The 27,395-nt window shown below is 49.1% G+C and overlaps 12 protein-coding genes across 12 annotated transcripts; 6 read left to right on the forward strand and 6 right to left on the reverse strand.

Annotated features, from left to right (window-relative positions):
* Positions 1–188: 188 nt before the first annotated feature.
* On the reverse strand, positions 189–2,208 carry FSST1_003562 (histone acetyltransferase NGG1; the record flags this gene model as incomplete). Its single annotated transcript, XM_083229653.1, has 2 exons — positions 189–1,666; positions 1,770–2,208. 2 exons carry the CDS (start codon positions 2,206–2,208, stop codon positions 189–191), a joined length of 1,917 nt encoding a protein of 638 aa, XP_083086992.1.
* A 1,565-nt stretch (positions 2,209–3,773) lies between these two features.
* Positions 3,774–6,379, forward strand: FSST1_003563 (class I SAM-dependent methyltransferase; the record flags this gene model as incomplete). The annotated part of the gene is made up of 3 exons (XM_083229654.1): positions 3,774–4,136; positions 4,192–4,509; positions 4,559–6,379. 3 exons carry the CDS (start codon positions 3,774–3,776, stop codon positions 6,377–6,379), a joined length of 2,502 nt encoding a protein of 833 aa, XP_083086993.1.
* Positions 6,380–6,654: 275 nt separating this feature from the next.
* On the reverse strand, positions 6,655–7,342 carry FSST1_003564 (CybS-domain-containing protein; the record flags this gene model as incomplete). The annotated part of the gene is made up of 3 exons (XM_083229655.1): positions 6,655–7,007; positions 7,095–7,112; positions 7,165–7,342. 3 exons carry the CDS (start codon positions 7,340–7,342, stop codon positions 6,655–6,657), a joined length of 549 nt encoding a protein of 182 aa, XP_083086994.1.
* Positions 7,343–7,805: 463 nt separating this feature from the next.
* On the forward strand, positions 7,806–9,749 carry FSST1_003565 (tyrosine--tRNA ligase MSY1; the record flags this gene model as incomplete). The annotated part of the gene is made up of 3 exons (XM_083229656.1): positions 7,806–8,038; positions 8,094–8,534; positions 8,591–9,749. The coding sequence occupies 3 exons, from the start codon at positions 7,806–7,808 to the stop codon at positions 9,747–9,749; spliced, it is 1,833 nt and encodes a 610-aa protein (XP_083086995.1).
* Positions 9,750–9,879: 130 nt separating this feature from the next.
* FSST1_003566 (nitrogen permease regulating protein NPR2) lies at positions 9,880–11,231 on the reverse strand (the record flags this gene model as incomplete). Its single annotated transcript, XM_083229657.1, has 3 exons — positions 9,880–10,634; positions 10,688–11,125; positions 11,189–11,231. 3 exons carry the CDS (start codon positions 11,229–11,231, stop codon positions 9,880–9,882), a joined length of 1,236 nt encoding a protein of 411 aa, XP_083086996.1.
* A 1,418-nt stretch (positions 11,232–12,649) lies between these two features.
* On the forward strand, positions 12,650–14,050 carry FSST1_003567 (ubiquitin domain-containing protein DSK2; the record flags this gene model as incomplete). The annotated part of the gene is made up of 2 exons (XM_083229658.1): positions 12,650–13,087; positions 13,139–14,050. 2 exons carry the CDS (start codon positions 12,650–12,652, stop codon positions 14,048–14,050), a joined length of 1,350 nt encoding a protein of 449 aa, XP_083086997.1.
* Positions 14,051–14,643: 593 nt separating this feature from the next.
* Positions 14,644–15,816, forward strand: FSST1_003568 (NADPH:quinone oxidoreductase family protein; the record flags this gene model as incomplete). The annotated part of the gene is made up of 4 exons (XM_083229659.1): positions 14,644–14,676; positions 14,731–14,866; positions 14,924–15,235; positions 15,287–15,816. 4 exons carry the CDS (start codon positions 14,644–14,646, stop codon positions 15,814–15,816), a joined length of 1,011 nt encoding a protein of 336 aa, XP_083086998.1.
* A 181-nt stretch (positions 15,817–15,997) lies between these two features.
* FSST1_003569 (karyopherin KAP120) lies at positions 15,998–19,193 on the reverse strand (the record flags this gene model as incomplete). Its single annotated transcript, XM_083229660.1, has 2 exons — positions 15,998–18,982; positions 19,029–19,193. The coding sequence occupies 2 exons, from the start codon at positions 19,191–19,193 to the stop codon at positions 15,998–16,000; spliced, it is 3,150 nt and encodes a 1,049-aa protein (XP_083086999.1).
* Positions 19,194–19,955: 762 nt separating this feature from the next.
* On the forward strand, positions 19,956–21,461 carry FSST1_003570 (threonine--tRNA ligase MST1; the record flags this gene model as incomplete). Its single annotated transcript, XM_083229662.1, has 1 exon — positions 19,956–21,461. The coding sequence occupies one exon, from the start codon at positions 19,956–19,958 to the stop codon at positions 21,459–21,461; it is 1,506 nt and encodes a 501-aa protein (XP_083087000.1).
* Positions 21,462–21,757: 296 nt separating this feature from the next.
* On the reverse strand, positions 21,758–22,260 carry FSST1_003571 (uncharacterized protein; the record flags this gene model as incomplete). Its single annotated transcript, XM_083229663.1, has 3 exons — positions 21,758–21,800; positions 21,860–22,058; positions 22,152–22,260. The coding sequence occupies 3 exons, from the start codon at positions 22,258–22,260 to the stop codon at positions 21,758–21,760; spliced, it is 351 nt and encodes a 116-aa protein (XP_083087001.1).
* Positions 22,261–22,761: 501 nt separating this feature from the next.
* On the reverse strand, positions 22,762–23,621 carry FSST1_003572 (nucleotide diphosphatase; the record flags this gene model as incomplete). The annotated part of the gene is made up of 2 exons (XM_083229664.1): positions 22,762–23,388; positions 23,439–23,621. The coding sequence occupies 2 exons, from the start codon at positions 23,619–23,621 to the stop codon at positions 22,762–22,764; spliced, it is 810 nt and encodes a 269-aa protein (XP_083087002.1).
* A 1,034-nt stretch (positions 23,622–24,655) lies between these two features.
* On the forward strand, positions 24,656–27,033 carry FSST1_003573 (Bromodomain-containing protein; the record flags this gene model as incomplete). The annotated part of the gene is made up of 6 exons (XM_083229665.1): positions 24,656–24,733; positions 24,862–24,956; positions 25,007–25,684; positions 25,731–25,992; positions 26,042–26,570; positions 26,618–27,033. 6 exons carry the CDS (start codon positions 24,656–24,658, stop codon positions 27,031–27,033), a joined length of 2,058 nt encoding a protein of 685 aa, XP_083087003.1.
* Positions 27,034–27,395: the final 362 nt, after the last annotated feature.

The following is a 27,395-nucleotide window of genomic DNA, read 5'->3' on the forward strand; positions in this document are numbered from 1 at the left end:
TCATCATGCTGCATTTATCTCGCTGAAGCAAACCATAGCTGGCAGCAACCCCGATTCCACATAACAAACAATTGCGCTTCAACGCCGGTCCATGCCGTCAAACGCCTTGCTTTAAATCAAAGTGCACCACGAAAAGACATGTTATGTATAGGAATCAAAGCCTAGGGGGTCTGGGCCAGATAGGACTGCTATTCCTCCTCCACCTCCTCATCCCATTGTTCCTTCTCCTTGTTCATGAGTTCTGTCATGTCTGCAGGCTTGAAGATGGAACTTTCGGGATCTGTCATTCTTGGGACCTTTCTCAGGCTCTCATCGTCAAACACAGATCCAATAGTGTCGATCCATCGCTTCCGCCTCTCCATGAGTGTTTTGGTGACATCGCCAATACCAGGTCGAGCAGTTCCTGCAGCACCTCCCACAAAGTGGCTGCCACCGCCCGCACCTCCGGGTCGCTTTGTTTTCTTGCTTTTACCCATGGTTCTGGTCCGCTTAAGATACGCAGCCTGTACTTGAGAGTCGAGATCTTCCAAAATAGTTTGGTATTCTTGATACGCCATGCGTTCCCGGACGAGCTCTGTCAGACGGGATTTACGCGCACCATTGATCAGCATCTGATCTTTGAGCCTGTTTTGCAAAAGCCGTAGTCTTGCTGCAACCTCGTCGTCGTAATGTCCGTCGTACTCTGCTTCAAATCCTTCCAGGGGTAGAAAACCAATATGTCGGAGTTCCTGCTTGATGCGTTCATCAACTTGAGAGTACTCCAGCTTAGGATGTGATGCCTTTTTCCAAGCCTCTGTTGACGACTCTGACATGAAAGCTGCAGGTTGTTGATTTGACTTATCATCTGAACCTACAGGCTTGTCTTCGCCATCAGCATCACCGTTCATGCTCATGCTGACATCTCCATTGGTAGTCCCATTTGTCGTGGGCTTGTCATCAACAGATTGCGCACGAGCCTCAGGCCTGAAAGTTTGCATCAACCTGGTCAACCAGGGGCCAACAGATAGCTTGTCAGTTTCTCCAACATCGTCATCCATGTTGTCGATACTGCCTCGTGGCTGGTTCTGTGGTAGTTTATCACGTCCTTGCTGTGGTGTGTCGATCGACATAGCGCCATCCTCCTCGGCCCATATCTCTGTATAGTGTCGCTTGCCACGCTTAGGCATGACAAAAGGGGTGACACGATCCCCTCGTTCGCGCAAGAAGGCCAAATCTTCTTCGGAGAACGGTCGGAAGAATGGCTCGACATATGTTGAAAATGTACTGAAGTTGATCTGACTGTTGGGTTTGGCATTGCTGAAGTCCTTGTCTGGTGGGTCGCCCGCAATGAGGTCGGCAAGATCTGAAGGGGGGTATGTCGCAACCGAATAAATCTCTTTGCGCTCTTCATCGGGCATTCCGGGATATGTTGGTCGGATTTCGTATATGGTTGGGTCAGGGAAAGTAGAGGGATCTTCGCCGAACGTCATGGCTTGAGGTTGTTCGCGACGAGGTGGGGCGCCCTCGTCTTCTGAGCTAGAGGACTCTTCTTCGTCTTCTTTCTTCTCTTCTGTTTTTAGCTTTTTGTCGCCATCCCCGGGTGAACCAGCGTGAGTAGGTGATAAAGGAGAGCTCGGGTCGCGGTCGTGTTTGCGGTGTTTAGAATCTCGTAGTGGCGACGAACGCTCTGCGAAAAGTTAACATTGATCCCAAGCTTAAAGTGGTGGATAGTTGCGGGCACTGGCAAGCATCTGTCGCCAATGCCTCAGGCGCATAGCGAATAAACGTACCAACATTGCTCTCCTGCGGTGCCAGTGAATCGGGCTTTTTTCTTTTGTGCTTTGGGCGCTTTCCTTCTTGTTCTCCTTCGCGGCTCCCATAATCTTCGGATGGTCGTTTTTTACGCTCATCTGCCAGGTGTCTCATGCCACGGTCATAGAACGTGGAGCGCTTCTCCATAATATTAGATAGGTTCTTTAAACGTTCGATCATGCCGTCAAGGCTCTTTGAATCCGGAATGGTCGCATTGGAGGCGGACTGGTCGACAATATCGTCGTATGTGAGGTTTCGGAAAAGAATGACTCTGGTGTTGAGGTAGTCTGGATCATAAAAGTCGGTCGGTGGGAGACTAGCTGTCGCGACAGCTGGAGCTGGCGTCGTGTTGCGGCTCTGCTTCTGTATTGCCGAGTTCTTCTTGCCAGTTCCCTTCTGACTTGATCCGGGCGGCATAATGACGGATGTCTAGTGGTTCAGCCAGCGTGGAATAATCCGAAAATAATTGCGATGTCGTCTAAGTGGTTTGGTAAGATGGAACCGGGGGTTAAGGAGATGGGTTTGATGAAATGCGACAACTGAACAGGAGAACGACACGACTCGGATCTTTAGTTAGACGCGCGATCCTATTAACGTGCGTCACAGGGCAGGTGCTGTCGGTACGTACCTGCCTCACCCCTTCCAAAGAATTCGAAGCCCTCCACTTTCTCACCTCAGCTGTGAGGGAAGCAATCTTAGTGGTCCGCCGCTGCTTATACATTTAAGGCTGGTACGGGAGAGATATAGGTTAAGTACCAGTGTACTAGATATTATGCGCTTGTTAATTTTCGCATTGTACAATACCTACCTCAGAGACAACTTGAAGAGAATGACTTACAAATTGTTGTCATTTATTGTCACTCTCTGCTATGTTGCGCAAAGTGTACCTAATACGAACAATAGCCGTTCACTCAACATCGATTGATCATGTACTTACCCATAGTGAAAATGCCCTATAAGCAAAATGAACAAAGAACTATCACAACCGATAACTCCTGTGCAACTCCATTGGCATTCTCTTTGCAACTGCAAAGGATGGAGTGGACGCCTTTAATAGCATCTATGCTGCTTTTACTGGCTGTTGTGGGTGCCCTTACACTGGAGTTGATTGCTACATGTGGTGGGCTACTCTTCTCTGATTGGTGCTTGAGCCTCTCATCTGGAACGACCGACTAACACGAAAACTCCAACCATGGCTCAACTCACTAAACAAGATGCTGCAACATCTTTCTGCATTTTATGAGAACTTAGGGAATCACTTGAATCCGTTTTATCTCCAAGTGAAGAGCCCGTGAATTCGTCAGAGTGCTGGAGGGTTCAGCTTCTCTCAGCATCAACCGTGCCCAAAGACGCTCATCTTCCACTATACAAGAACAAGATCGTCGTCTGTATTGAGTTGAGACCAGTACTGATCTATACCCCACCCACACGCTACATACAACGTAAACTCTTCATAGCGAACGAAGGATGGCACATGTCTGCCGCCGCTGCAGCCTCGCAAGACCCATGGAACTATACCTACCATGAGCATGTGCTTCACTTATTGGCTACCATCCCCATTGTCCAACTCCCAGCTCATACCTAGAATGAACATTGATGGCGGGGTTATCATGGCTATCTGGTGGGGTCAGGTAGATCAACAGGGCCCTGCAGACAGACGCAAGTGATTTCGCGTCAAGTACATCGTGTTTGAGGCGTTATGACCCTTCTGCGGAGACCATTGCTCCCGAATCAAGTCCCAGATTAACTGGTATCGGCTTGAATCTCTGGCGTATATAGCCCTGGCTTTTCCAGTTTTCGTTTCTTGCATTCTTCTCCGTCTTCATCCTGATTGTGTGAACTGCTTTCAACACAGCTTACATAGCTTCCTTCATTCAACACTCATTCTCTCAGCATATCATGAGAGAGTACCATGGCTTCTCATGTAAACCTTTGCTCATCCATTAAACTAGACACGCTGCTAATTGGTATAGGGTGGTAACATGTTATCTTTGGCTAACGCCCAGTCTCTGCTGGCCGGTATCGTTGCGGCTGCTCTCAGTACGCTCTGCCTTACCTCGGTCTTCTCCAGCAAGAGCCAGGACGAAGCCCCGGGCTTGCTCAAGTCTTTCTTCCTCTTCTTCTACTCTTCTTTCCTCAAACCCCATCAGGGTGGCTCCAAGGGCAACCAACAAGATGCTCTTGAAAGCTTCTACAAGAAGCAGGCCGGCGCTTACGATGCTACCCGAAGGGTACTCCTTCGTGGTCGAGAGGACATGCTGGCGCTTGTTGCCGCACAACTTCAGGCGAAGCTAAAGAACATGGCATCCAAGAATGGTCAAAAGACGAAGCGAGTCTGGGTCGATGTGAGTCTCGTTCAGATGTCCGATAATCTAACATGGCTGACATACCAATCTCTAGATTGGCGGCGGTACTGGTTTCAACATTGAGGCCATGGGCGCCTTCGTCGATGTCCCTACCTTCTTCTCTAGCGTATACCTCGTCGACTTTTCCCCGTCTCTGTGTGAAGTGGCGAAGAAGCGATTCGACCGTCTTGGCTGGAAGAATGTCAAGGTGGTATGTGAGGATGCTCGCAAGTTTCGTCTTGAGGATTATGAATCCGGCATGCCTTCGAAGCCAATTCCACCTCGTTCTCCGGCCCTGAGCTATTTCGATAAGCCACGTCCTGATTTTGGCGGAGCGGACTTGATCACAATGTCATACAGTCTGTCCATGATTGTAGGTTTGCCAGGCACCATACTTGAGCAACATGCTAACTGGATACTAGCCTGACTATTACTCGGTCATCGATTCAGTAACTTCTCTCCTGTCACCTCAAGGCATCATGGGCGTTGTAGACTTTTATGTCCAGAACAAGGTCGACTTTGCCTTCCGCAACTACACTGGAGGTCTTGTGGATCGTCACGTCAACTTCTTGTCGCGAAGCTTTTGGCGCTCCTGGTTTGATCTTGACCGGGTCGGCCTTGAACCCAGTCGCCGAGATTACCTCGAGTACAAGTTTGGCACTGTCCTAAACGTCAACACTCGCAACAAAGGATTGGGGGCCATTCCCTACTATATTTGGCTTGGTTGCCACAAGAAGCCTTTCTCATCGTCCAGTCTCCCCCATGAGATCGTTGAGCGCATTGATGCTTTGGTTACAGAGTCCCCTTACCTGTATCCCGCCAATCACGGAGATGCTTTGACTCGAGCTATCGAAAGATCTGCACCCGAAATTCGATCCAAGGCATTCCTCACTGCCGTTTCCAACCTTTCTTCTAACCTACCTCTGCCTTCCTTCTTTTATCAAAATCACCACTGGCGCATCTACTATGACGAGCAGCTTCCCAAGCATACCCAGTTCAAGGATGAGTATATCTATGCTTTTACTTGGGAAGATACTCGCGTTGATGAACGTATCCTGAAGCTTGATGCTGACGACAAGGTTCTCGCCATCACTTCCGCCGGCGACAACATTCTCTCATACCTCCTTCAAAGCCCTGCTCGTGTTCATGCAGTCGATCTGAACCCCACACAAAACCATCTTCTCGAGCTCAAGGCAGCTTCATATACTGCTCTGCCTTATGAAGATTTCTGGAAGATTTTCGGAGATGGCAAGCATCCTCGCTTCCGTGAGCTTCTTATCACCAAGCTTTCGCCTCATCTTTCAGGTCGCGCATTCCAGTATTGGCTCAAAAACGTTCACGTATTCCAGAACAGCAGCGGTTACGGTCTCTATGACACTGGAGGCTCCCGTCACGCAATCCGTGTTTTCCGTTGGATAGCCCGAATCTTTGGTCTGCAAAAGGCCGTGAAGCAGCTCCTTGGGGCCAAGACCCTTAATGAACAGCGAGAAATTTGGCGACGCAAGATTCGACCTGCGCTTCTGTCCAAGCTTGTTTGCAATTTGGTCGTATCTCAAGAGAGCTTCCTCTGGGCTGCGCTTGGTGTCCCCAAGAACCAGTTAGCCATGATTGAAGCTGATCATGCCAACTCGGACTTGGTCAAAGGTCCCAAGCCCGCTGCTAAGAACACTCGTTCTCATGCCATCTGGCACTACATGGTCAACACTCTTGATCCTGTTGCAGAGGAGACTCATATCGCCGCCGATAACCCTTACTATTATGTCTGCATGGATGGCAAGTTCTCACCGAAGTGTCATCCAGATTATCTCAGTCCCAGGGCCCACGCAAAACTCTCTCGCCCTAGCGCTCTTGACGGTCTTCGTATCCATACTGACGAGCTTGAGGAAGTCATCGCGCGCATTACCCCTGGCACTTTGACTGTTGCTGTAGTCATGGACAGCATGGACTGGTTTGACACCGGATCCCGAGCCGCTGCCGCTCAGATCACAAAGCTGAACCGTGCATTGGCAATGGGTGGCCGTGTGCTCCTTCGTTCTTCCGCGTTGACCCCTTGGTATATCAAGGAGTTCGAAAGTCACGGATTCACTCCTAAGCAGCACGGTGCTCGCACTGATGGAGCCTGCATCGACAGAGTGAACATGTATGCCAGTTGCTGGATATGCACAAAGTCGGAAAACTTGTCCCCTCCTACACCCGAGTTGGATCGAGGCGGAGGTTGCGAGATCACGTCATTGACTATTTGATCTTCATAGCTGAAATTAGAAAAGGACAAGGGAGTTTAACGTTAGTACGAAATACAGCAATGGATTGAAACAGTAAAACAAGTGATTTTGCGCAGTCTGGCTCCGATCCTTTTATCGCTGAAAAGGGGAATCGTCTTGTTTGAAACTGACGCAATTTTGATAACTCAAAGGAAATTTTCTATACAGGTGCCCACAGCTATAAACCTGCGCGACAAGTAATACTGCCAACAATATGCTTCCTTCATATACATACATTCAATCAGCCATCTACCGACTTACGCCTTCCAGACTCGTCGAACAGCCTCGGTGATACCAACGTCGTTGGTCTCGAACTCGTACAGTCCCACGCCGACAAGAACCGTGGCAATATTGAGAAGCCAGTTGAAGGTCTTGCGGAGGCCAGGGTAGGTCCTTGAGGGAATATAGTCGATGACGACCTGCTGAAAGCCCATATGGGAGTGAAGGAGGAGGACACTGCAGAGGATGGCGTCGAGGGTAGGGTTGAGGGAGCCAGCAGCGAAGGGAGCGACAGTCAAGGGGACGAGGCCGGCGGCGAGGAAACGCTCGAAAGTCCAGTGGTAAGAACCGTGAGTAGAGCTGGGCTCGGGAACGGGAGCTGGGTCGTTGACTGTGAGTGAGTGTGTCAGTTATCCAAGCCAATATCATGTGAAGCCAGTAAAGTTGCAATCCAGCTTCTGGGTAAATCATTTCATACCTCCACCCTCAATGCGCTCTACAAATTCTTGTCAGTAATAGTAGCTATATTCTGGAACGATCACACGTACGAGGTCCGGGAGGGAGAATAGCAGATCGTCGGGTGGTGTTGTGGAAAGCAGCAACGCCCTTAAGCTGAGTTCGGATGCTAGGCATGAAAGCGCTTCGGGTCGCGGGGACAGCAGCAGTGGCCAATCGAGAAGCCATAGCGGTCTGCCTAAGCAGAGAGGAACGCGCAATTGAGGCCATTTTGAAGTCTTTTGAGGATTCTTGTGGTGTTGTCGCGGCACTCAATTGGTGGCTGCTTCGAAGAGCTTTGGAATAGTTAGAGTTGATGATGTATGGGGTCCTTCATCAAACCGACCCGGAACTGAAGCAGCCTCATTGCCGAGGATCTCGAATTACATGTTTTGTGATTGGTTGGCTAGGCTCCGAAGGTTTCCCTGCGATGTGGATACTCAAAGTTGTACAAGGTCCAATCAATGTCTATCTTGTAGACTCTTGCGTGATTGGTCAAGACTTTTTTCTTTTCTTTTGGAACATGGATCTCGTCTCGTCCGACGTCGCTTAGGGATTTTTTTGGTGCTAGCATTCAAGCTATTCAGGCCCAGGTAGAATTTGTGAACGGATTGGAATTTCACATGTCGACATTCGTTTGATTCACCTGGAATTCCTTCATCACAACTTGAGCGCTTCGCTCTAACCATTAGCCATGGCAGGCCGGGCCCTCATCTCGAGACTTCCGTCCACACGACCTACCATATATTCGACATGTCTTAGCGGACAACGGTCCCTCCAAGTTCGATTCATTGCGACAACATACCTCAACAAGGTCGCAGAAGGTGAAGCAAGATGGAAAGAGAAGGCCGAAAAGATTGAGAAGGGAGAGATTCCACATACATGGGATATTCTTCAAGAGCGAGGATATATCAAGGATGTGGCAGGGTATGCGACACTCGGCATAATGACCAAAGCACTGTATCTAACTTATATACTACAGCACACCCGAGAAAATCAAGGAAATAATGCGTGTGAGGCGGATAGGTTCCTACGTCGGTATTGACCCTACCGCCGACTCAATGCACGTCGGTCACTTGCTACCAATGATGCCCATGTTCTGGATGTGGTTCCATGGCCATCCCGCTGTCACCTTGATCGGTGGCTCGACTGCCCGTATCGGCGATCCTACCGACCGACTTGAAAGCCGACAGATTCTTTCCAATGCCGACATCTCGAAGAACATCACCAAGATACACGTCCAGTTGACTAGGATATGGAGTAACGTACACAAACTGAAGGAAAAGTATAACTATCCTAATGATTGGGCTGCCACTCATCGATTATTAAACAACAATATGTGGCTGGGAAATCTCACTCTCTATGACTTTGCAAAGAGGATAGCCAGACATACGAGGATTGGGCCGATGCTGGCTAGAGATACGTGAGTTCCTCCTTTACCCAAAAACAGCCGTACCACATCCTAACCCAGTATTCTAGTGTGAAGCGCAAGATGACTGAAGGCGATGGAATGTCACTGGGTGAATTCATGTATCCTCTCCTTCAAGGATGGGACTTTTGGCACATGTACAACAAACTCGGCATTCAAATGCAGATTGGAGGCTCCGACCAGTATGGAAATATCACCGCCGGAATTGATGCCCTCAAGACCATTCGCGAAACCGAGGAGGCTCCCCATCTAAAGATGCCGTCGACATGGGACCATGAGCCAGTCGGTTTCACTGTTCCTTTATTGACTGATGCTTCTGGTGCCAAGTTTGGCAAGAGTGCAGGAAATGCCGTCTGGCTCGATGAGTTCAAGACAACGCCATTTGATCTTTACGGATACTTTGTCCGACGCTCAGACGACGAGGTGGAGAGACTTCTCAAGCTGTTTACCTTCATGCCTCTGGAGAAAATCTCCAAGATCATGGAGGAGCACCGAGCCAATCCCCAGGAGCGAAAAGCGCAGCACGCCCTGGCTTTCGATTTTGTTTCACTTATCCACGGTTCAGAAAAGGCTGTCAAGGAGGCACAGCAGCACCAATATCGCTTCGGCAAACTAAGTGGTATTGGTAAAGAACCTACGCCTGAATCAGGTATCGTCACTCCCAACAACGCACCGAGAAGCGACATCAAGCTGCCCCGCTCTATTATGAATCTTTCACCAGCCAAAATTCTTCATGCATGTGGTCTGGCTTCAAGTAGCAGTGAGGGTCAGCGCCTCCTTTCGCAGCAAGGTGCTTACATCGCTGCCCAGCCTGGCCAGAAGAAAGGACTCGTCCCCGGAAACCTGTCCTGGACGCCTATGAAGGCTTGGTTCCCCGAAGAGACATCCAAGTTTCTCATCGATGACCGCATGCTCATCATGCGAAAGGGCAAGCACAACGTGCGCATTGTCGAACTGATCGATGATGCGGTTTTCAAAAAGAGCGGCGAGTTTTACGCTGGCCAACCCGGCACCGGTCTTCTGCGCAGGATGAAGGAAGAGCTTAAGAAAGAAATGGAGGAGACCGGCGCGAACTTGTCGGATATGGAGATTACCAGAATGGCGGAGAGGAAAAAGGCCAGGCTTCGAATTGTCAACAACCCCGACATTGAACTACCCGATAAGCGTGAAATACGTGATCGATACAGGGCCAGAGGATCAGATAGATGAGGAGGCTGCGTGTAATCGGCACACCTTTGCCGTGTAAGATAACACACTGTACTATATTGTAATCTGCATGATACCATAGAAACGATGTAAAATGATACAACTCATGGGTATAACACGTTCGGTTCTGAATCTATCTGTAAAAGACTGCCAAATCACCCTTTGGAACCGGTAGCTTCTTGAGCTTCTCCATAATGTCGCTGTCGGTCAAGTTTTGCTCTGTAATGATCTGGTCGAAATGATAGCAGCCATCTGTATACTTCTGCAGTGGATCTCCTCCTGGGATTGGCCGACTCTGACCAGACGCCAGAGCAGCCAGGTATTGCTTGGAGACGACAAACTTGTGCACCCTGTATATACACCCTTTAATGACGCCGAATTGGACGAATCTGCGGACATCGACGAAGCGCAAGACCTCGAAGCCTGAGTCTTGATGGCCCTTTAGCCATTCCATGACGGACTTGCCAGGAGTAAACGTCGACATGAGTTTGATAAGATGATAGTTGCTCACAAGTCCACGGCCGTGAGATACATACGAAGCACACTCGTCAACCATTCCGTCAATGTTTCGAATAAAGTCATGAATGCCGGGACGAGGTGCGTAACATGCACTGAAAAAGAACATGTCGAGAAGAAGGATAGTATCATAGTAAAGAAGATGGCGGAGTGCAGTCTTGGCTAGCTCGAGTGAGACGGAGGCTGCGTGAGCGATGCGTCGAACGTCAGAGACACCATCGATATGGGAAATGACCTTTTGCAGGGTGAGATCCCATGTAGGGTCCATAATGTCGGCAAATTTGGCTTTGGGTACGGGGACATGCCAGCCTCGAACCCTGGGAGGGTCAATATGATGGGGGAAGAGCTTCATATTGATGGTGTTGGCTTCGTCTATGAAGTGATGAGTATGATAAGAAATGTTTCGACGACGAGTAAAAACTTACCAACGGGAATCATACACTCTCCATAGTTATCTAGATCCTCCTTGACAATCTCCAATAAGCTGTCGATAGGCCTTCTTCCTGCTCCCTTGGTCTCTGCGTTCTGGCTAAGATACTCGTTCTGCTTCTCCATTTCGGAGAAAGTAGAGGCTAGACCGCGGACGACGCGCTCATAAGGCACATGGTCGACGTCGGCGTCAAGGACGAGACCAAAGTTGAAGATAAACTCATTGCGAGAGTATTTTGTGTGGGGAATTACCACGGGATGTCCTAGCACCGTGTATTTCCCATCTGGTGTGTTAATGCTCAGGTAGCGATTGCAAAAAGCCTGCCTGGGAATGATGTACTCATGAAGCACGTCAAAGTCAATAAGAGGAGATTTAGTTGAGCCATCCACGGGGGTGATGCAACCCGCAGGAGATTGAGCGACAATCTTGGGGCCTTGAAATGTTATTAGAAACGAAAAAAAACGATATCATTTGTACAAGATGGGTCTTTCTTCACCTTCCTGAGGGAAGAACCTGGCGTAAAAGATTCCTTGAATCATTGTGGGCTTTTGCGTTCTGGTTCGTTGTTGACCATGTCTTTTTACTTAAATCAGACTTGGAAAGGGCCAGCTCTTGTGTTCAGATCAATCATTCAGGTTCGAGTTGTGTCCCGGTCATTTTATTGATTAGGCCTTATGCATGCAAGATCAAATGGCGATGGTTGAAGACGAATGACTTGGAGTTCCATGTCACGTCGCTGAACACTCTGAGAGCTAGGTTTAGTAGACGACAGATCGGTTACCCTGGACCGGCAAACATCACTGGGTTTCGATAATTGTGTAAGAGAGAGGCGGCTCTGTAAAGACAGACTTGCGTAACCTTCTCAAATAGACGTTTCTAATTCTGTACCAGACTCGATGATATGTTTGTCCCAAACTCGATAGAACAGGTTTGCATTTCCCTTTTGCCCGATTGCTCCACGCATCCATTTTCTAGAAGTAATCTCAAGGTGTTTTGCTTGAGTCACCCCTTTACGTGCAGCCTAAAGTCAATGAAATGCCGCAGGCAAAACGTACGTTTGAAGGATACTTGTATGACGTCCTCGTTGTCGGTTAAAAAGGAAGCAATTTCATTTCATCTTCCGAAATGATGCATACATACCTGGCTACTGGGTAGCAGAAAAAATGGCCTCCTAAGTCTTAGGGTATAAAAATAAGTAGTCTAAGAATTATGGCTAAACGGGCATGAAGTGGCCTACTATTTTCGTCTCTTAGGCTTCCAGCGGTTAATTTTTCTGATACCCTGGGGCCTGGCTAGATCAAGCAAGAGCAGGTAATCTGGCTAGAGAAGATAATGGATAGTGGTGGAAGACATGAGATGTTTGTCATGGAGTAAACAAAACCGGAGGAAGCAACCCTTTTTCGTTTGTAGATACCTTATGTACAGAAAAAAAGGAATGTCAACTCCTTCATAAAAACTCATCACTTACAAAAGTAATTAAGAACAAGAAGACATCGCTATTTCTCTTTTCGTCCTTCTCCAACTCTTGCTTAATCGGCTCAAACGTTCCTTCTCCACTGTGCGTCATTGGCACCCTGGAATTGCCCCACGTCACTGTCACTGACTGACAGCACTGGCAATACCACCCGAGCCGGCCTTCCCTGCGCCGAGTTCCAATACTGGACTGGAGTGCTGGCCCTACCTTTCTTTAACCTTCGCTGGGTTTCAACTTCGCCTCTTCAAGCCCAGCCTTGGTGAGGGAACTTACTCTTCCAACTAATACATCCGTCGATATCTTATTCCAGAAACAACGTCACGCCCAGTAATCACGATAGTCTAGTCTAATACTGCTTCACCACCCAAGAGCTCTCCCCGCTCTCGTTTCATCCGCCTAACACCCCGCTATCACTCCCCAATCCCCTCGTTGCGCCGCGCCACGCCATTTCTTCATCCCGCACAACACAACGCAACCGCTATCATGGCCGACAACCCTGAACCGAGCAGCGACTCTCAGATCACCTTTAAGGTGAAGACCTCGTCTGAGGGCAACCACACTATCACCATGAGCGAGACCGCAACTGTCCTCGATCTCAAGACCAAGCTTGCTGGCGAGGAATTTGAAAATATTCCCGTCGAGCGCCAACGTCTGATCTACTCGGGACGTGTTATGAAGAATGATGATGCGCTGAGCACATACAAGATCAAGCACAACAACACAATTCACATGGTCAAGAGCGCCGCCAGTAACCAACAACCCAACCAGACTCCCACCGCCAGTGCCCCCACAGCTACTCCCGCCCCCGCCAACATGGCTGCAGGCACCGCGAACCAGCCTTTCGCTGGCCTTACGGGTGCTCGATATGCTGGTTTTGGAAATGGGCTTCCCGGACTTGACATGTTTGGGCCCGACGGTGGTGTATGTGTGCTTCCTTTGCTGTCTCGAACTTACTTGCTGACATAACTCTAGATGGGTGCTCCTATGGATGAGGCACGTATTCAGCGCCTCATGTCCGATCCCAATGTCCGATCATCTATGAACGAGGCCCTGAACAACCCAGATTTCATCAACATGCTTATCGAGTCGAATCCTATGCTACGAAATCTGCCCAACGCCCGCGAAATTATCTCTTCGCCTATGATGAGACAGATGATGAGTAGCCCCGAGATGATGACGCAGGCTATGCGAATGCAGCGACAATTGAATGGAGAAGCGCCTGGAGCATTCCCTGCCCCTGGTGCTACCGATACGACACCCCAAGGAGCAGCGACCGGAGATACCCAGGGTACCGGTGGTCAAACACAGGCAGGCCAACCTCCTGTAAACCCATTCGCTGGACTATCAGGTATGCTAGGAGGTCAGCAAGGCGGAGACAACCCGCCTGATTTCGCACGGTTCATGCAGCAGCTCCAGGGTCTCGGTTCTCTCTACGGAGCTGGAGGCCAAGGCCAGGCTGCGACAGGACAAACAGGCTCGACCAACACACCTAGCCAAGGTGCCACAGATAGTACAGCTGGCGCGCAAACTTCCGGAACAACACCCGGCCAAGGTGGTGAACAACAGGGCTCAACCACTAGCCCACCTCCCGCGAACCCATTTGCTGCGCTCTTCCCTCCTTCCGGGGGTGCCCAGGCCAACAGTCCTTTTGGCATGAACCCGGAGATGATGCAGCAGATGATGCAAATGTTCGGCGACGGTGGAATGGGCGCGGGCGCGAACCCTCCGGCACCCGCCGATAACAGGCCTCCTGAGGAGCGCTACGCCGAGCAACTGCGCCAGCTGAACGACATGGGGTTCTTTGACTTTGATCGGAATGTTGCGGCCTTGAGACGAAGCGGTGGAAGCGTCCAGGGTGCCATTGAGCATCTTTTGAGCGGATAGAGTTTTACGGATAGTTGATCGGTAATTACGCATATTGGCTTGGGGAGGGCTATTCACCAGCTCAGCAGTGCATAGTATTACGAATGATGAAGATAAGTCAAACAAGTCGAGTAATGCAGTTTGGTACTGGGTCAGATATATCCTAAGCGCATGATTGGGTTATGTTAAAACAGATTTCCCTCTCCAATGTCTACAATTATAAATGGTGCGCAAATGTGATTAGTGCACGAAGGTCAAGTAGTCGGATACGGAGCTGAGTGACTTTGGAGTGCCTGTACAGTGTACAGGTAAAAGTAGTAAATGATGGGGCCGATCGCTGGGGAAGATGCCTCGGCTCATGGATGTCTTCCCCGCGTAACCCCAGACTTTGGAACATGTTGCCGTAACAAGGTACCCGCGTCAGCTATTAGACAAATCTTGTCTTTGTGTCCTCTCTATAATATCTTCCTATCAATTGTAATTTGCATCTTGCAACATTTTTTTATAAATATTTATTGCGAAACCTGCTATAACTACTCCTACGTTTTTTTGTGACTGAGCTCCGCTGCATCATATCCGAGTAGCATATTACACCTAGACACTTTATCTTCATCATGCGCGGCATCCAAATCACCGAATATCTCAAGGTAGGCCTTTGGATTGTTTCTCCAATTGACCATTGGCTAACAGATCTAAAAAAGGGTCCCGATCAGCTTCAGGTCACTGACCTACCCGATCCTAAGCCCTCAGAGGATCAATATCTCATCCAAGTACACGCCGCAGCAGCCAACTTTTTCGACATTTTGCAGATCCAAGGAAAATACCAGAACCAGCCCCGTAAGAATCTCAATGTGAAGAAACTCATTCACCGGATGACATACTAACTCTATATAGCTTTTCCTTGGGTTGCCGGCGCCGAATTCGCAGGCACAGTTATCGCTACGCCTGTCGATGGCTCCAAGCCAAAGTTCCCTGTTGGATCGCGTGTTTTTGGCGCGTCTCAGGGTGCGTTTGCGACCAAGATCTGTGCTATTGAGGACACTCTGCTGCCAGTTCCCGATGGCTGGTCCTTCAAGGAGGCTGCTGGCCTGTTTGTCACCGCGCCGACAAGTTACGGCGCACTGGTTGTGAGGGCAGGGATCAAGAAGGGCGACTATGTTCTGGTTCATGCTGCCGCGGGCGGTGTTGGTCTTGCGGCTGTTCAAGGTATGAGAAGTCACTTTTATTAATGAATGCACTAAAACTAATATGTAATAGTGGCCAAGGCATTTGGCGCAACTGTTATTGCGACGGCTTCGACACAGCACAAGCTTGACATTGCCAAGTCCTACGGCGCAGACCATGTAATCTCCTACAACGACGCTTCATGGCCTGCACAGGTTAAGAAATTAACTCCCAACTCTCGGGGTGTTGACATTGTTTACGACCCTGTCGGTCTAATCGACCTCTCAACGAAATGCACAGCATGGAACGGACGTATTCTCGTCATCGGCTTCGCAGCCGGCAAGATCGAAAAGGTGGCGATGAACAAGGTTCTCCTTAAGAACATCTCCATCGTGGGACTGCACTGGGGCGCGTATTCCATCCACGAGCAGGAGACGATACCCAAGGTCTGGGGTGGTATCATGGAGCTCGTCAAGGAGGGAAAGATGAGGGGTACGGAGTATACAGATGAGGAGTTTGTTGGTCTGGAGAGGACCGGAGCTGCGTTGAAGGCTCTGGGAGGCAGGGGTACTTGGGGAAAAGTTGTTATCAAGATACCCGAGGAGGGACAGAGCAAGCTATAGACGAGGCGGTTATTTCAGAGTGGACGGTGCGATTTCAAGGATATCACTCAGGCTGTAACGTCTAATAGAAATTCGGTATCAATGATCTAACCCTGCTGTAAAACCACCTCTGGTATATCATGCACCCTTCTTACAAGTTAACTCCGATCATGCGTTGTGCAGGTATGCTCAGACCAGCACCCTACTCTTGTCGTTGCACTCCGGATGCCATGAGTTGAAACTTTTCCAAAACCTCTTTGTCGACGTTGACTGCCCACTGCTCCTGAAAAGCCTGCTCGCCTCCAACTCTGCTTACCAGATCCTGAAGACGCAGTTTGACAAAGTCGAAAGCATGGACAGTGTGGATGGGGTCTTTAGCCGACATTTGTGATTCTGCGATGATCTTGGGGGTGTCATATTCGGTGGGCTCCAACGGACCCCAAATAAGAGTGTCTGTACCGTTCGCCACGCCGTCTTGGAGCTCAGAAATCACATTTATCCACATATCAAGATAGTCCTGAAGCTTGCCTAGCACCAATTCTTGCATCGGTGAAGGTAATTCTAGGAGTCTTGTCAAACCTAAGAGGTAAAGCTTCTGTCGTTCGATATGATCAATGTCAGACATATGTGAGAACCACTCGAATGTTAGCCAAGACCAGACTTGGTCGAGAGAACCCATGTTGGTTAACATTTGGGTAAACAAAGTGGGTTCGGCAAGCGCAAGGCGTGCCAGGATTGCGAAATAATCCGTCTCGGTGATCGTGCTGAGCTTGCTGACCTTTCGGTTGGGGCCCGTAGTCTGATGTGATTCCCAAGCATCATGTAGGTTCCCAAGTATCTTGTTCATAAAGCCAATTTCGACCATGTCCTGCAGAATAACTGATACTCCATTTGAGCCACCGAGCTCGACTGCAGCTCGAATGAGGTTCTCGATGCAGTTTGTCCCTAAACGAACTTGCTCACGACTCTTCGAGTCTAGAATATTGGCCAGGGCACCCAATGTCGGGCGACGCAACTGATCCTCCAACATAGATGCTGGGGCGAGGAGGATATAAGACTCAACCGCCTGGAGAGCCAGTGAAGCTGTTTCACTATCGTATTCTAAAAGAGGAAGAGCAAGATCGGCAAGGTTTACCAGCTCAGAGGCTAATGGAGCGTGACTTTGCATGAGAATGTTGTTCCATAGTTCCAAGGATTCGTCAATCAGGTGGAGATGCAGGTCTGATCCTCGACGGGCTGCCTCAGAAAGCAATGGTACCATGAAGTGTTGATATCTCTGAGAATCAGGACCCATACTCATAACAAGGGCTGCAAAGATAGATGTTACTGCCTGCTTGATCATATATTCTTCGGCTCCTGAATTCTCCCAGACCGTCGGAAGAGCAGACATGAGCTGGTCTCCAAACTGTGATACTTGATCTTCCATGCGTGTTACCAGAATGCGGATCGACTCGAGAATCGCTAGCTTTGTTTCGTCAACATCAACATTCTGGACGAGGTTGATGAGCTGCGATAGAACATCTGACGTGTACGGTAGGAATGCGTCCACATTGAAGTCAAGCTCATCGGCGATCCAGCGCAGTTGTCGAGCCGCAGTAATCCTGACCACTACATCATTGGTCTCGTCATCAGGGTTGAGGAAATGACGGTAAATCTGGTAGACTATCGGCCGGCTAGAGTCATCTAGCTTGACAGGCGCCCATTGACTCACGAGGATAGCGATTCGCCTTCGCAATACCTTGCAGAGGCCACCTTGCAACCGAGCGTCATTGACAATTGTTGAGGCCAGGACGGCATCAAAGTCAAAAACATGATGAACATGAGCAGCTGCAAGTCCCATTGCGGTATATACGGCCTCTTTAGTAGCAATGTCAGCTTGGGGATCTTGTGCTGTCTGGAAGTATGACAGCAGTGGCGGGACTAGCAAGTCTTTGTAGTTTGTGAGAAGATCAAGGAACAACTTTTCAGCGCATGGCCGTACTTCCCACTCATAAGCGTTGCCTTCGCTCTGTTCTTGTTGTTCCCATTCCTCTGGGTCTTCCTCCCAGCCTTCAAGGTCCGACTTGCGGAAGACAAAAAGATGAGTAATGATGGAGTTGACGATTTGTATGACAAGATCAGGCTTCAGGAGCTCCGACTTGACAAGTGTTTTCGCTCTCTCTTGCTCGGCCTTGGTTTCCGGGCTTCTCCATCTGAATGTTTGTACAGATTGGAAGGCTATTCGGACGCACGATCTGAGAAGCAAAAGACCTTTAAGAGCCAACCGTTCTAGCACAGGTCCCTCTACTTTGGACTTTGCAGATCCGGCTTCTGATTGACCTTGTCGGATACCGCCAGACTTGTCAAAAACCTCTGCAAACTTTGCAACCAGTTCCCAGTATGATTGCACCAGTGGAAGAGAGTTGGGGAGGAACACAAAGCTGGCGGCATGCTGCTCCGCCATATCGATGTGAAGCTTAGTAAACTGGAGCAAATGCTTGCCAACAATATCTTGATAATTCGTGGGGACCGTAGAGTCATGACTGACAAAGCCGAGAAGCTGCCCGAACTGGGTTTGCGACAGGGTCCAGAACTGCTCGACAGTATTATCACTATGGGGCCGCTCGTAACCCATGATGACGAGTCGGCGCAGTACCCTAAGGGCAAGCAAGCTGTTGAACATGGCCAGCTTAACTTCTTCCTCGCCTCCTGGGCCACCGGTGAGAAATCCCATCCATGCCTGTGACTTTTCAGAGTAAACCTCTGCCAGAACGTGGACGATCTCGGGGGTGACAGATTGTAGGGCGGTCTGGTTCTTCCTCATTCGTGCTGTTCCCAACTCCTTCACAACCCGAAGTAGGATCTCGAGAATGCCGTGCAGGTGTCTTTGGTTGCCATTTCGACTCGAACGAAGGATTTCGATGATATTTCCCATTGCATCTGGCCATTCTCCAGGATAGTCGATTCTAACGATCTTCGCCACCACTAACGCATTATGTAGAGCAAGGTTCGAGTGTTCCTCTTCGATGGAACCCTGGAATAGTCGCGAGCGTATCAAGCTCTTTTCGTCCGGCTTTATGCTGTTCTTTACCTGGTTAAATAACCGCCAATACCGGTCGATGCCGTTCTTGAGCTGAATAATCGCAAGGAATCGGACTTCGTAAGCAAGTGATTTGTCGAGATAAACCGCCTGATAGTTGGTTAGTGTCTGTAAGTACATAGCAATTCCTGCCTATGGTTGCTGCTAGACCAACCTGCAACGAGGAGTAGTAACCCGGCTGGAGCTCCCATGACGTTAATTGTTGGCCTGCTGTCTGGCGTTGTGCATAGTCAGTTGAAGTGGCAGATTGTAGTGTCTGATATAGTGATTGTAAGGATAGCGGGTTCGCATCGCCTGCGACTTCGATGGCGAAGCTCATATTGTGACCTGTCAGCGGCTTGTGTCCGCAGGAACCACAAGGTTGGTCTAAGGGGCCAAGCGCGTGAGGCTTGAGGAGTCGATACGTGAAAATGTCTGTAAAGTGCAAGGTGTAAGTTACGGTATGAAGATGAGTCGTGAATTTTGGCTAGTAAAGATGGATGTTCAACAATTGCTCTGTTTGTTGTATGGCGGGGTTCTTTCAGGCTGTTAGCGCAGGATAGAGGAGGGGTCAAAGTCACACAAGAACCATGCCACAATGTCAATTACCACATAACAGCGAATGTATACATTGAAAGGATCTCACAGCTTCTGTAAGCGCCCGAATTAACATCAAATTATCTTCAGCCCGTATGCAGAGTGTGTGATACAATCTATGCAACCAGGCTTCAGATGTCAACCACTACCCTGCCATCATGGATAGTACCAGAAAAGTTGGCCGCCAAGAGCATAAGAGACTAAATTATTAGGCCATATTCTACTACTTAGACTATACTTCTTAGGCTATTTATTTTTGTCGTCTAAAGCTTAAAGGTCAATTCTTCTGCTACTCACTTAGTAGGTGATAGGCGATAGCTGACCGCTAAGCTTCCACAGCGGCCCGGACTGACCGCTAAGCTTTAAGCAGTAACGAGCTGCCAAATGTCCATCAAGCGAATTCAATCAAGCCTGTCAGGTGGGTTTGGAATTTTAGATCGTCATATTTCGGCAGAAATTATTGAATGCCAGTTATTGCCTTGCACCATTGCGTGCCGAAGGAGTCATGATCCGCTCAAGGACCGCCCGAGCGGCTTTAAATACTACATTCAGACGACAATGGACCTGTCAAAAGTGTCTTTCTCACAGTCGCTTTTACTCCCAAAAGACCGAAAAGCGAGAACCTCCCGACCACCGCAAGCTTGGCCTCCAGCAGGAACTCTTCATCAGCTCTATCTATAGCCCTGGCTCCCCTATATTTCTCCCAAATGGAGCGCGGATATTCAATAGACTTGTCGACTTTCTCCGAAAACAATACGTGCGATATGGATTCGAGGAGGTTATCACGCCGACCATTTACAAAAAGTCACTATGGGCTAAGTCAGGTCACTTGGAAAACTACGCGGACGATATGTATGCTGTGAGGGGAAACACAGAACCGTCGCCGCCGCCGTCGCAACAGGATGGGTGCTGTGGGAGCCACCAGGAAAACTTGAAACCAGAAGAGGAAGAGGAAGGCGACTATGGCTTGAAACCGATGAATTGTCCCGGCCATTGTCTCATATTTGCTTCAAAACGACACAGTTATCGAGATCTTCCCGTTCGCTATGCCGACTTTAGCCCTCTGCACCGTAACGAGATTTCTGGTGCATTGAGTGGACTTACTCGTGTTCGACGTTTCCATCAGGACGATGGACATATATTTTGCCGACCCCGCCAGGTGGAGGAAGAAATCAAGAAGACTCTGGACTTTGTCAAGGTCGTTTATACAGTCCTTCGTTTCGGCGCAAGCTACCGTCTGGCACTCTCCACCCGGCCCAAGGACCACTATATCGGTACTGAGGCGGAATGGGACCAGGCCGAGAGCGCCCTGAAGCGAGCACTGGATGCATCAGGCATGGAATGGGGTATCAAGGAGGGAGACGGTGCTTTTTATGGTCCTAAGATTGACATTGTTCTCACGGACTCCGATGGAAAAGACCACCAGACAGCCACCATCCAGCTTGACTTTCAACTTCCCAAGCGATTCGAGCTTGAATATCAAGCACCTGCACCAGAGTACGAGGCTAGGGGTGAGACAGCCGAGGATCCTGCCCTTCTGGCCGAGTACGGACCCGTGCGTCCTGTCATGATTCACCGTGCTGTTCTAGGCTCTGTAGAGCGCCTCATGGCACTCTTGATCGAGAAATACGATGGTAAATGGCCTTTCTGGCTAAACCCTCGTCAAGCCATTGTCCTCACTGTCAACACATCGGCGCCTGTGTTGGATTGGGCGGAACATGTGCGTGATGTCCTGGTTGGCCAAAACAAGCAGTTTTATCAACAGCTAGAAAGCGGTGCATTGCCTAGCCAGGACAATGCTTTCCGACCAACTGGATTGGCAGTAGACGTGGATACAACCGCCCGACCTCTCGGAGCCAAGATCAAAGAGGCCAGAAATAATGGCTATGGCCAGATCCTTGTTGTCGGAGAAGACGATGTGAAGAACCAGCAGGTTGCGCTGGGTAAGGAGAGACTAACGCCAGAGGAATTGCGAGACCGGTTGAGAACCATGGTAGAAACATTCGCCTAGACAGCCATCACGTATTTTTTTTTTAAAGATGTAACAACAAGTGTAAAGAATTATGTATTAATGCATTATTATCATCTACGCCAGTATTTCTCTAGCCGTACCACGAGTGGAAACAGCCTCAGTTGCGCGTCTTGTTGCAATATTGCAGGTGGAGGACTTGTTGAGTAGCGTAGGCATCAAGTGGTTTGAGTGCCGTCGCCCCACGTCGTCCAAGGTTGGCAATGTTTGAGTAATGCCGGCACTCGGGGTACTCTAGACCGTCGGCAATAGGGATAACGCCCACTCGAGTGAATAGTTTAGTTTCTCTTTTGATTTTTCTGGATTTGTTGATATAACGCCCTAGAAATACCATCATTAGGTTGGTTCGTTATCGTAAACGTGATCAGACGATCACCTACCTCTTGTGTTGCTCGTCCACCTGGCCACCAGCGGCTTCAACTCGTGCGATCAACCTTTGGCGCTCTGCAATCTGATCATGCATGTAGTCTACTGTACGCTTGAGCACGAGGCCCTCCGATCTCCCCTGTCCTTCCAAGCCGGGCACAAGCTCTGTCAAACGATCAAAGCCTTCACGGATTGCTTGTCGGCGCTTTTGTTCTGTGAATGATTGTTAGCCATACGAGTCTGGAAGGAGTATGTTCAAGGCGGAAAGATTCATGTAATAGCTGAGATGTGTACGTAAACACCTACCTGATGCAATGTGGTTTTGCTTCTTTTCCTCTTCAGTGAGCCGGGGTTTCTCGTCGCCGGCGCCATCGATATTGAGAGCAGAAGGTGACTTGTTACTGGGAGAAGACATGACTGTTGGGTTGTATATTATTGAATAAGAAATAGTGGTTTGTTCAAGATGTTTAGATCCGGTGATGTTTGTTGATGTAAGTTCCAAATGACATGTAGGGGTCCAGTCCCCACATTTATCATGTGAAAGGCACTATGGGAAGGATCCTGGCTACGTCGGAGAGGATGGAACCTAAGGGCGCAGCGAACTCAACCATTCTCCATCCAAGTTACTAGATAGTATCAAGTCGAATATCAAGAGGGTTTACCCTAAACATCTAAATCCAAGACCCAGAGATAAATACTTAATATCTACCTACCTAGCTTTTGAGGATGTGCCGTTCTCTCGGCGCGGTCCTGTCCTCAACATCGCGGTTGCTTTGAGTAAACGTCCCCTGGACACAAACCATCTACGAAAAGCAATTGCGACTAAGATCAGTTAGTCATGTTCCTTTTGAGCTCCAATTGCATAGTCTAAGAATTTCCCATTTGGCAATCCTCAATTGTCAGATGTTGGCCTTGTTCATTCCTCTTCCGATCCCTCGCCCTCAAAGTCCTCTTCTTGCTGTCTAAAGATTACTTTCTCGGCCATAGCCAGGCATTTTCTGACAGGGAGTCCCACAACGTTGTCTACACCACCTTCGATCTTCTCAACAAGCAACATACCACCAACACCCTGAACAGCATAACCACCCGCCTTATCTGCGCCCTCTCGAGTTTTGACATAAGCTTCAATCACGTCATCAGGGAGACCCTCAGTCTCACTCAAGAAGTACACCTTGGTCTCTTCTGTATAGCTGTCGATCTCGTAACCGGGGTGCCTCGCGTCCTCTCTAGGGGCGAGGACCGTGACCGCTGTAAGAACTTTGTGCATTCGCTGGTCGCGGAGGTGCTTCAACATGCGGATGTGATCAGCTTCGCTTCGAGGCTTCTCTAGGATTCGGCCATCCTTAGTAACGATGACTGTATCTGCAGCGATGACGAGATCAGGATCAGGAATGGACTTCAGATGCACTTCCAGGGCGGTGGTATAGACGTCCATGCACTTTTGGTGAGCTGTCGCAGCTACATATTCGAATGGTCCTAATACAGCCTTGTCAAGATTCTCAGGCTTGGTAGATGGGAGAATCTCAAGGTTTGTGAGGCCAAACTGAACAATATGAGAACGTATACTGAGATCAAATAACAATTCTCACATACCTGCTGTAGCAATGCCTTCCTGCGCGGAGATGCAGATGCGAGAATCACTCGCTTAGAGTTAAGGTGCTTAAGAATAGGGAGTTCTAGCGGTAAAGGACCTTTGCGCAATGGTCTCTGAGCAGTGCCCTGGCTGGCGGTAGACTTGTCATAGTCGGGAGGCGGGTCACTTGGTGTATCGGCCATCTTTCTGTTATTGTGAATTCTTATGGTGAGGCAAAGTTGCAGAACGGTCACTGAGATCTTGATAATGAGGTCAATGTGGGCAATGTGGGGTCGAATAATAGGAGCTTGAGCTTAGTAGCAGCCCCACGACCGCCATTTGAACCCGTTTAGCTTTCATGCGCTGCCCGCCCCTCATGGAACTTGGTATTCATGATGGCCACGAGTTTCTCACGGCGCGTAAAGCAAGAAGCTCGTTTGATCGAGGCGGGTATTCATCATTTAGTTTGCTGTAGAGATTATGATATAAAGTGTAAGGGTGCATTACGTGCACAGAAAATGTGGACAATTGTCTATCATTGTTATTATATGATTCGTTTGGTGTTGTTGGAACCGTATCATGATGACAGTCCTTAAACGATGGTAGCGCAGGCGATCGTTTCCAATCAATGTTATAGGATGTTAATACATGCACGAAGCTTCACCATTGTTATGTATCAAAAGTTCAGAGGCCACTCTTAATAATTAAAATATCTAACATCCATGATTGTGACGAGTAATCCAGCAATTGGTTGGTTTCCTTGCATGTTTTCTTGAAGTCAACATTTCTGCCTTGTTGCCTTGCTAACAGTTTCAGGCACACACCACGTTCAGAGTGCGGGTACTTCCAACATGTACCTCGAAACCTCAGCTGGAATACATGCTGCCCCATTTATCACCACCTTCAAAAACGACAGCATCTGAGCTTTTTGCAAGCACTGCGTAGACCCACGATAGCTTAGAGTATTGTGGTTCTTTGCAGAGTTTCTCACCAAGATCTTATAGACCGTGCATTGTTTAGTTTTACGCCTTTTCAATTGTCTTGTACCAAGCACTACCCTGCTTGACGCGATTATTGGACTAGCCAGCACGCGTCAAAATCCACCTCAGCGCCGTCGCAGCGACTTCGAGCCTACGATTTGCGATTTCCCATTGTGCATCGACAAACTCTTTGGGGGGCGTATAGTACATGGCATTTTTATGCGCGCGATTAGGCGACTCTATTCATTATAATCACGATGGACGGCAAACGCAAGGCCAATGGGCCTTCATCTGCTGAGAACGACGACAGAGGCTCTAAGCGTCGTAGACTTACTGTAAGTCCAGGCCCGGCCCCTCACGAACTTCGTGTATTGCATGCGCGCATGCGTCGCATAACTCAATTTAAAACGCCTTGATACCCAACAGTTCAATATTCGTATCACGGATCGCTGACTCTGGCTAGAATGATTTCGATCTCTCAAAAGGCCAGACCCGAGAATCCACGACAGCGTATGGATTATCTTTTCTGGACCACCTTCGCAAGACCGCCGACAAGAGGTATGGAGATAGACAGGATTGTTTTACCGACTATACTGATTATTCGAAAGTGGGCGTCTCGTCGCGATTAATTTCGAGGAGCTACCACCCCGCGATGGTAATGATGACTACTACGAAAACACGCGCATGCCTATCTCAATATCGATGATCGAGAACAAACTAAATAATGGCGAATTCAAGAATCTTTCTGAGCTCGAGGGTTACTTTAAACGCATGATTAGCAACGCCAAGGAATTCTATTCTAGGTCTGATCCGGAGTTCGAAGATGCGGAACGAATTAGAAAGGCACTCAGCAATTACATGACCAAGACGAATCCAGCTTACGAAGCTCGTGGCTATCAAGTTTTGCCTACCCCGTTCCCTGATGAAGATGGTGCCGAGGATGAGCAGGACGAGAACGAGGACGTGGACGCGGACGAAGAGAACGGCGAGGACGAAGACGAGGAAGACGAACCCGATGAAGACGAAGAAAAGGGAGACGAGGAGGGGGAAGAGGAGGAGGAAGAGCTGCCAACCTCCCGCAGGCGAACAACAATCACCCTCAAGCGGAGGGGACCTGACCGTACGCCAGCAAGGAGAGCATCGACAAGAGGCAAGGAAACCCCAAAGCCAGCAGTACCTGCAGCAAAGCCCGACCATCAATATGAGGATATGCCCTTCAAGGGTCTATCCTTCCAGCAAGCGCAAGAAAAGCTTGTCGAAGAAGTTATACGACGTGAAGACCCTGGGTACGCATGAGTCCACTGATTGCCTAGACGTTGCTAATCCTCTTAGATACGATGGCCCTTATTTTGAAGCCTTTATCAACCTGCCGCCTCGCTCTCTGAAGGAATACTACAAAGTCATCAGTGATCCCATGTCGCTGAGAAAGTTGCAGAGGGCAGTCAAGGGCATGCATGGCCGAGGTGGCAGTACAGGCGTCAGCGATTTCAAGTCTTGGGCTGCTTTTGAGGAGAAAGCGAAGCTACTGTGGACCAATGCATACTTTTTCAACGAGGAGGGAAGCGAAATTTACTCTGTCGCCCAGGAACTCGAGGTTTGTCGTTAAAGTTACGCATAATGGCGTCTTCTAACTGGCTTGATAGGAGTTCTTTACTGAACAGCTCAAACAGGCACAAGCCGATGTGCCAGAGCCCTCTCAACCAAAGATTAAACTCAAGGTTGGCGGAACCAGCGACACCCCTACGCCTGGACCCAAGAAAATTACCATTCATGTTGGAGGCCAACGGGATTCTGCAGATTCCCCGGCTTCGGGTCAACAAAAAGAGGCGGCAAACGGCCTTGGTGTTAACGGTACAACACGCACTTCTACGCCTGCTCAGGCTATCAACCCTCAGTTAGAAAAAGCTAGAAGTGCATCTGTCTCTGCTGCCCCATCCCCAAGCCCATCTACACAAGCAGCTTCGAAACCAGAAGAAGCTGCCCCCGTCTTATCATCAGCCGCTGTGCCACAGCCCCAGAGCGCTCTCCCCGCTGGTCAAGCTACGCTTGGAGTTCCTACAATGGCAACAGGTCCTATTTTTGCCCCTATTCCTGTCGCAACACCTCAGCCAATAACAAACCCCTTGATTAATGGCTACATGGATCAGAAGCATCCCCGTCGTCCCGGTAAAGGTACTGCCTACCACCTACCTTGCCAAAAAATTCACTAACGATTTCAGGCCTCGATGATGCTCTTATTGAAAGTGTGAAAATACAAGTTCATCCAACCCTACAGTCACACAGTCCCGTACTAGCAACCGTTAAACCCAACCCCAAGGAGATGGACCAGGCTGCCACCATCAACCTGCCCTCTCATCTTACACGTATCCTTGTCGTTACCGCTATACCCAATCATTTACACAACAGACAGTACAACCTGTGGACATTGGTAAACAAACAAACGTTCAAGCCCCTCCACCTTCAAGCTCCTGGCCAGCAACCCAACGAGCGCGCATTCGAGGCCATGCTGAATCATGGGATCAACGTAATCGAAACACATCTTATTGCTGCGATTCCCCAAGATGAGCGTGTGTCAGGAGGGCCGGAGGTTGAGCTCGAAGTGTTTACCATCACCGTCAACGTGCTGCGGAACTAAATGTCTCCAGTGCGTCAGCCGGAGTATGGCAGAATCATGATAAATACAAATATGGTTATGGGGCCGCCCTCTTTTCCTATGAATATGCTTCCTATGCACATGGGTTGGGCGTCGGATGTACATGGGGGAGGTTTTCGGTAATACCTTTTTACGAGTAGGGTACTGGATGAATGGCATTGGTGTTGCGGGTACATGGATACATATTTTTGTTTCGTATGCGGAACAGACCTAAGGATATAGGGTCAGAGGGCGTAGTTAAATGTTCTTGTTGCTTCACTGCACACTAGTTGAAGCTATTCAATATCAAATACTGATATTCCAGACTCCTGTGGTATCTTAAGTCAAACCCCCACCCCCAGCGC

Source organism: Fusarium sambucinum, chromosome I (assembly GCF_050947815.1).
Source record: "Fusarium sambucinum isolate potato_lamoka chromosome I, whole genome shotgun sequence".
NCBI lineage: Eukaryota > Fungi > Ascomycota > Sordariomycetes > Hypocreales > Nectriaceae > Fusarium > Fusarium sambucinum.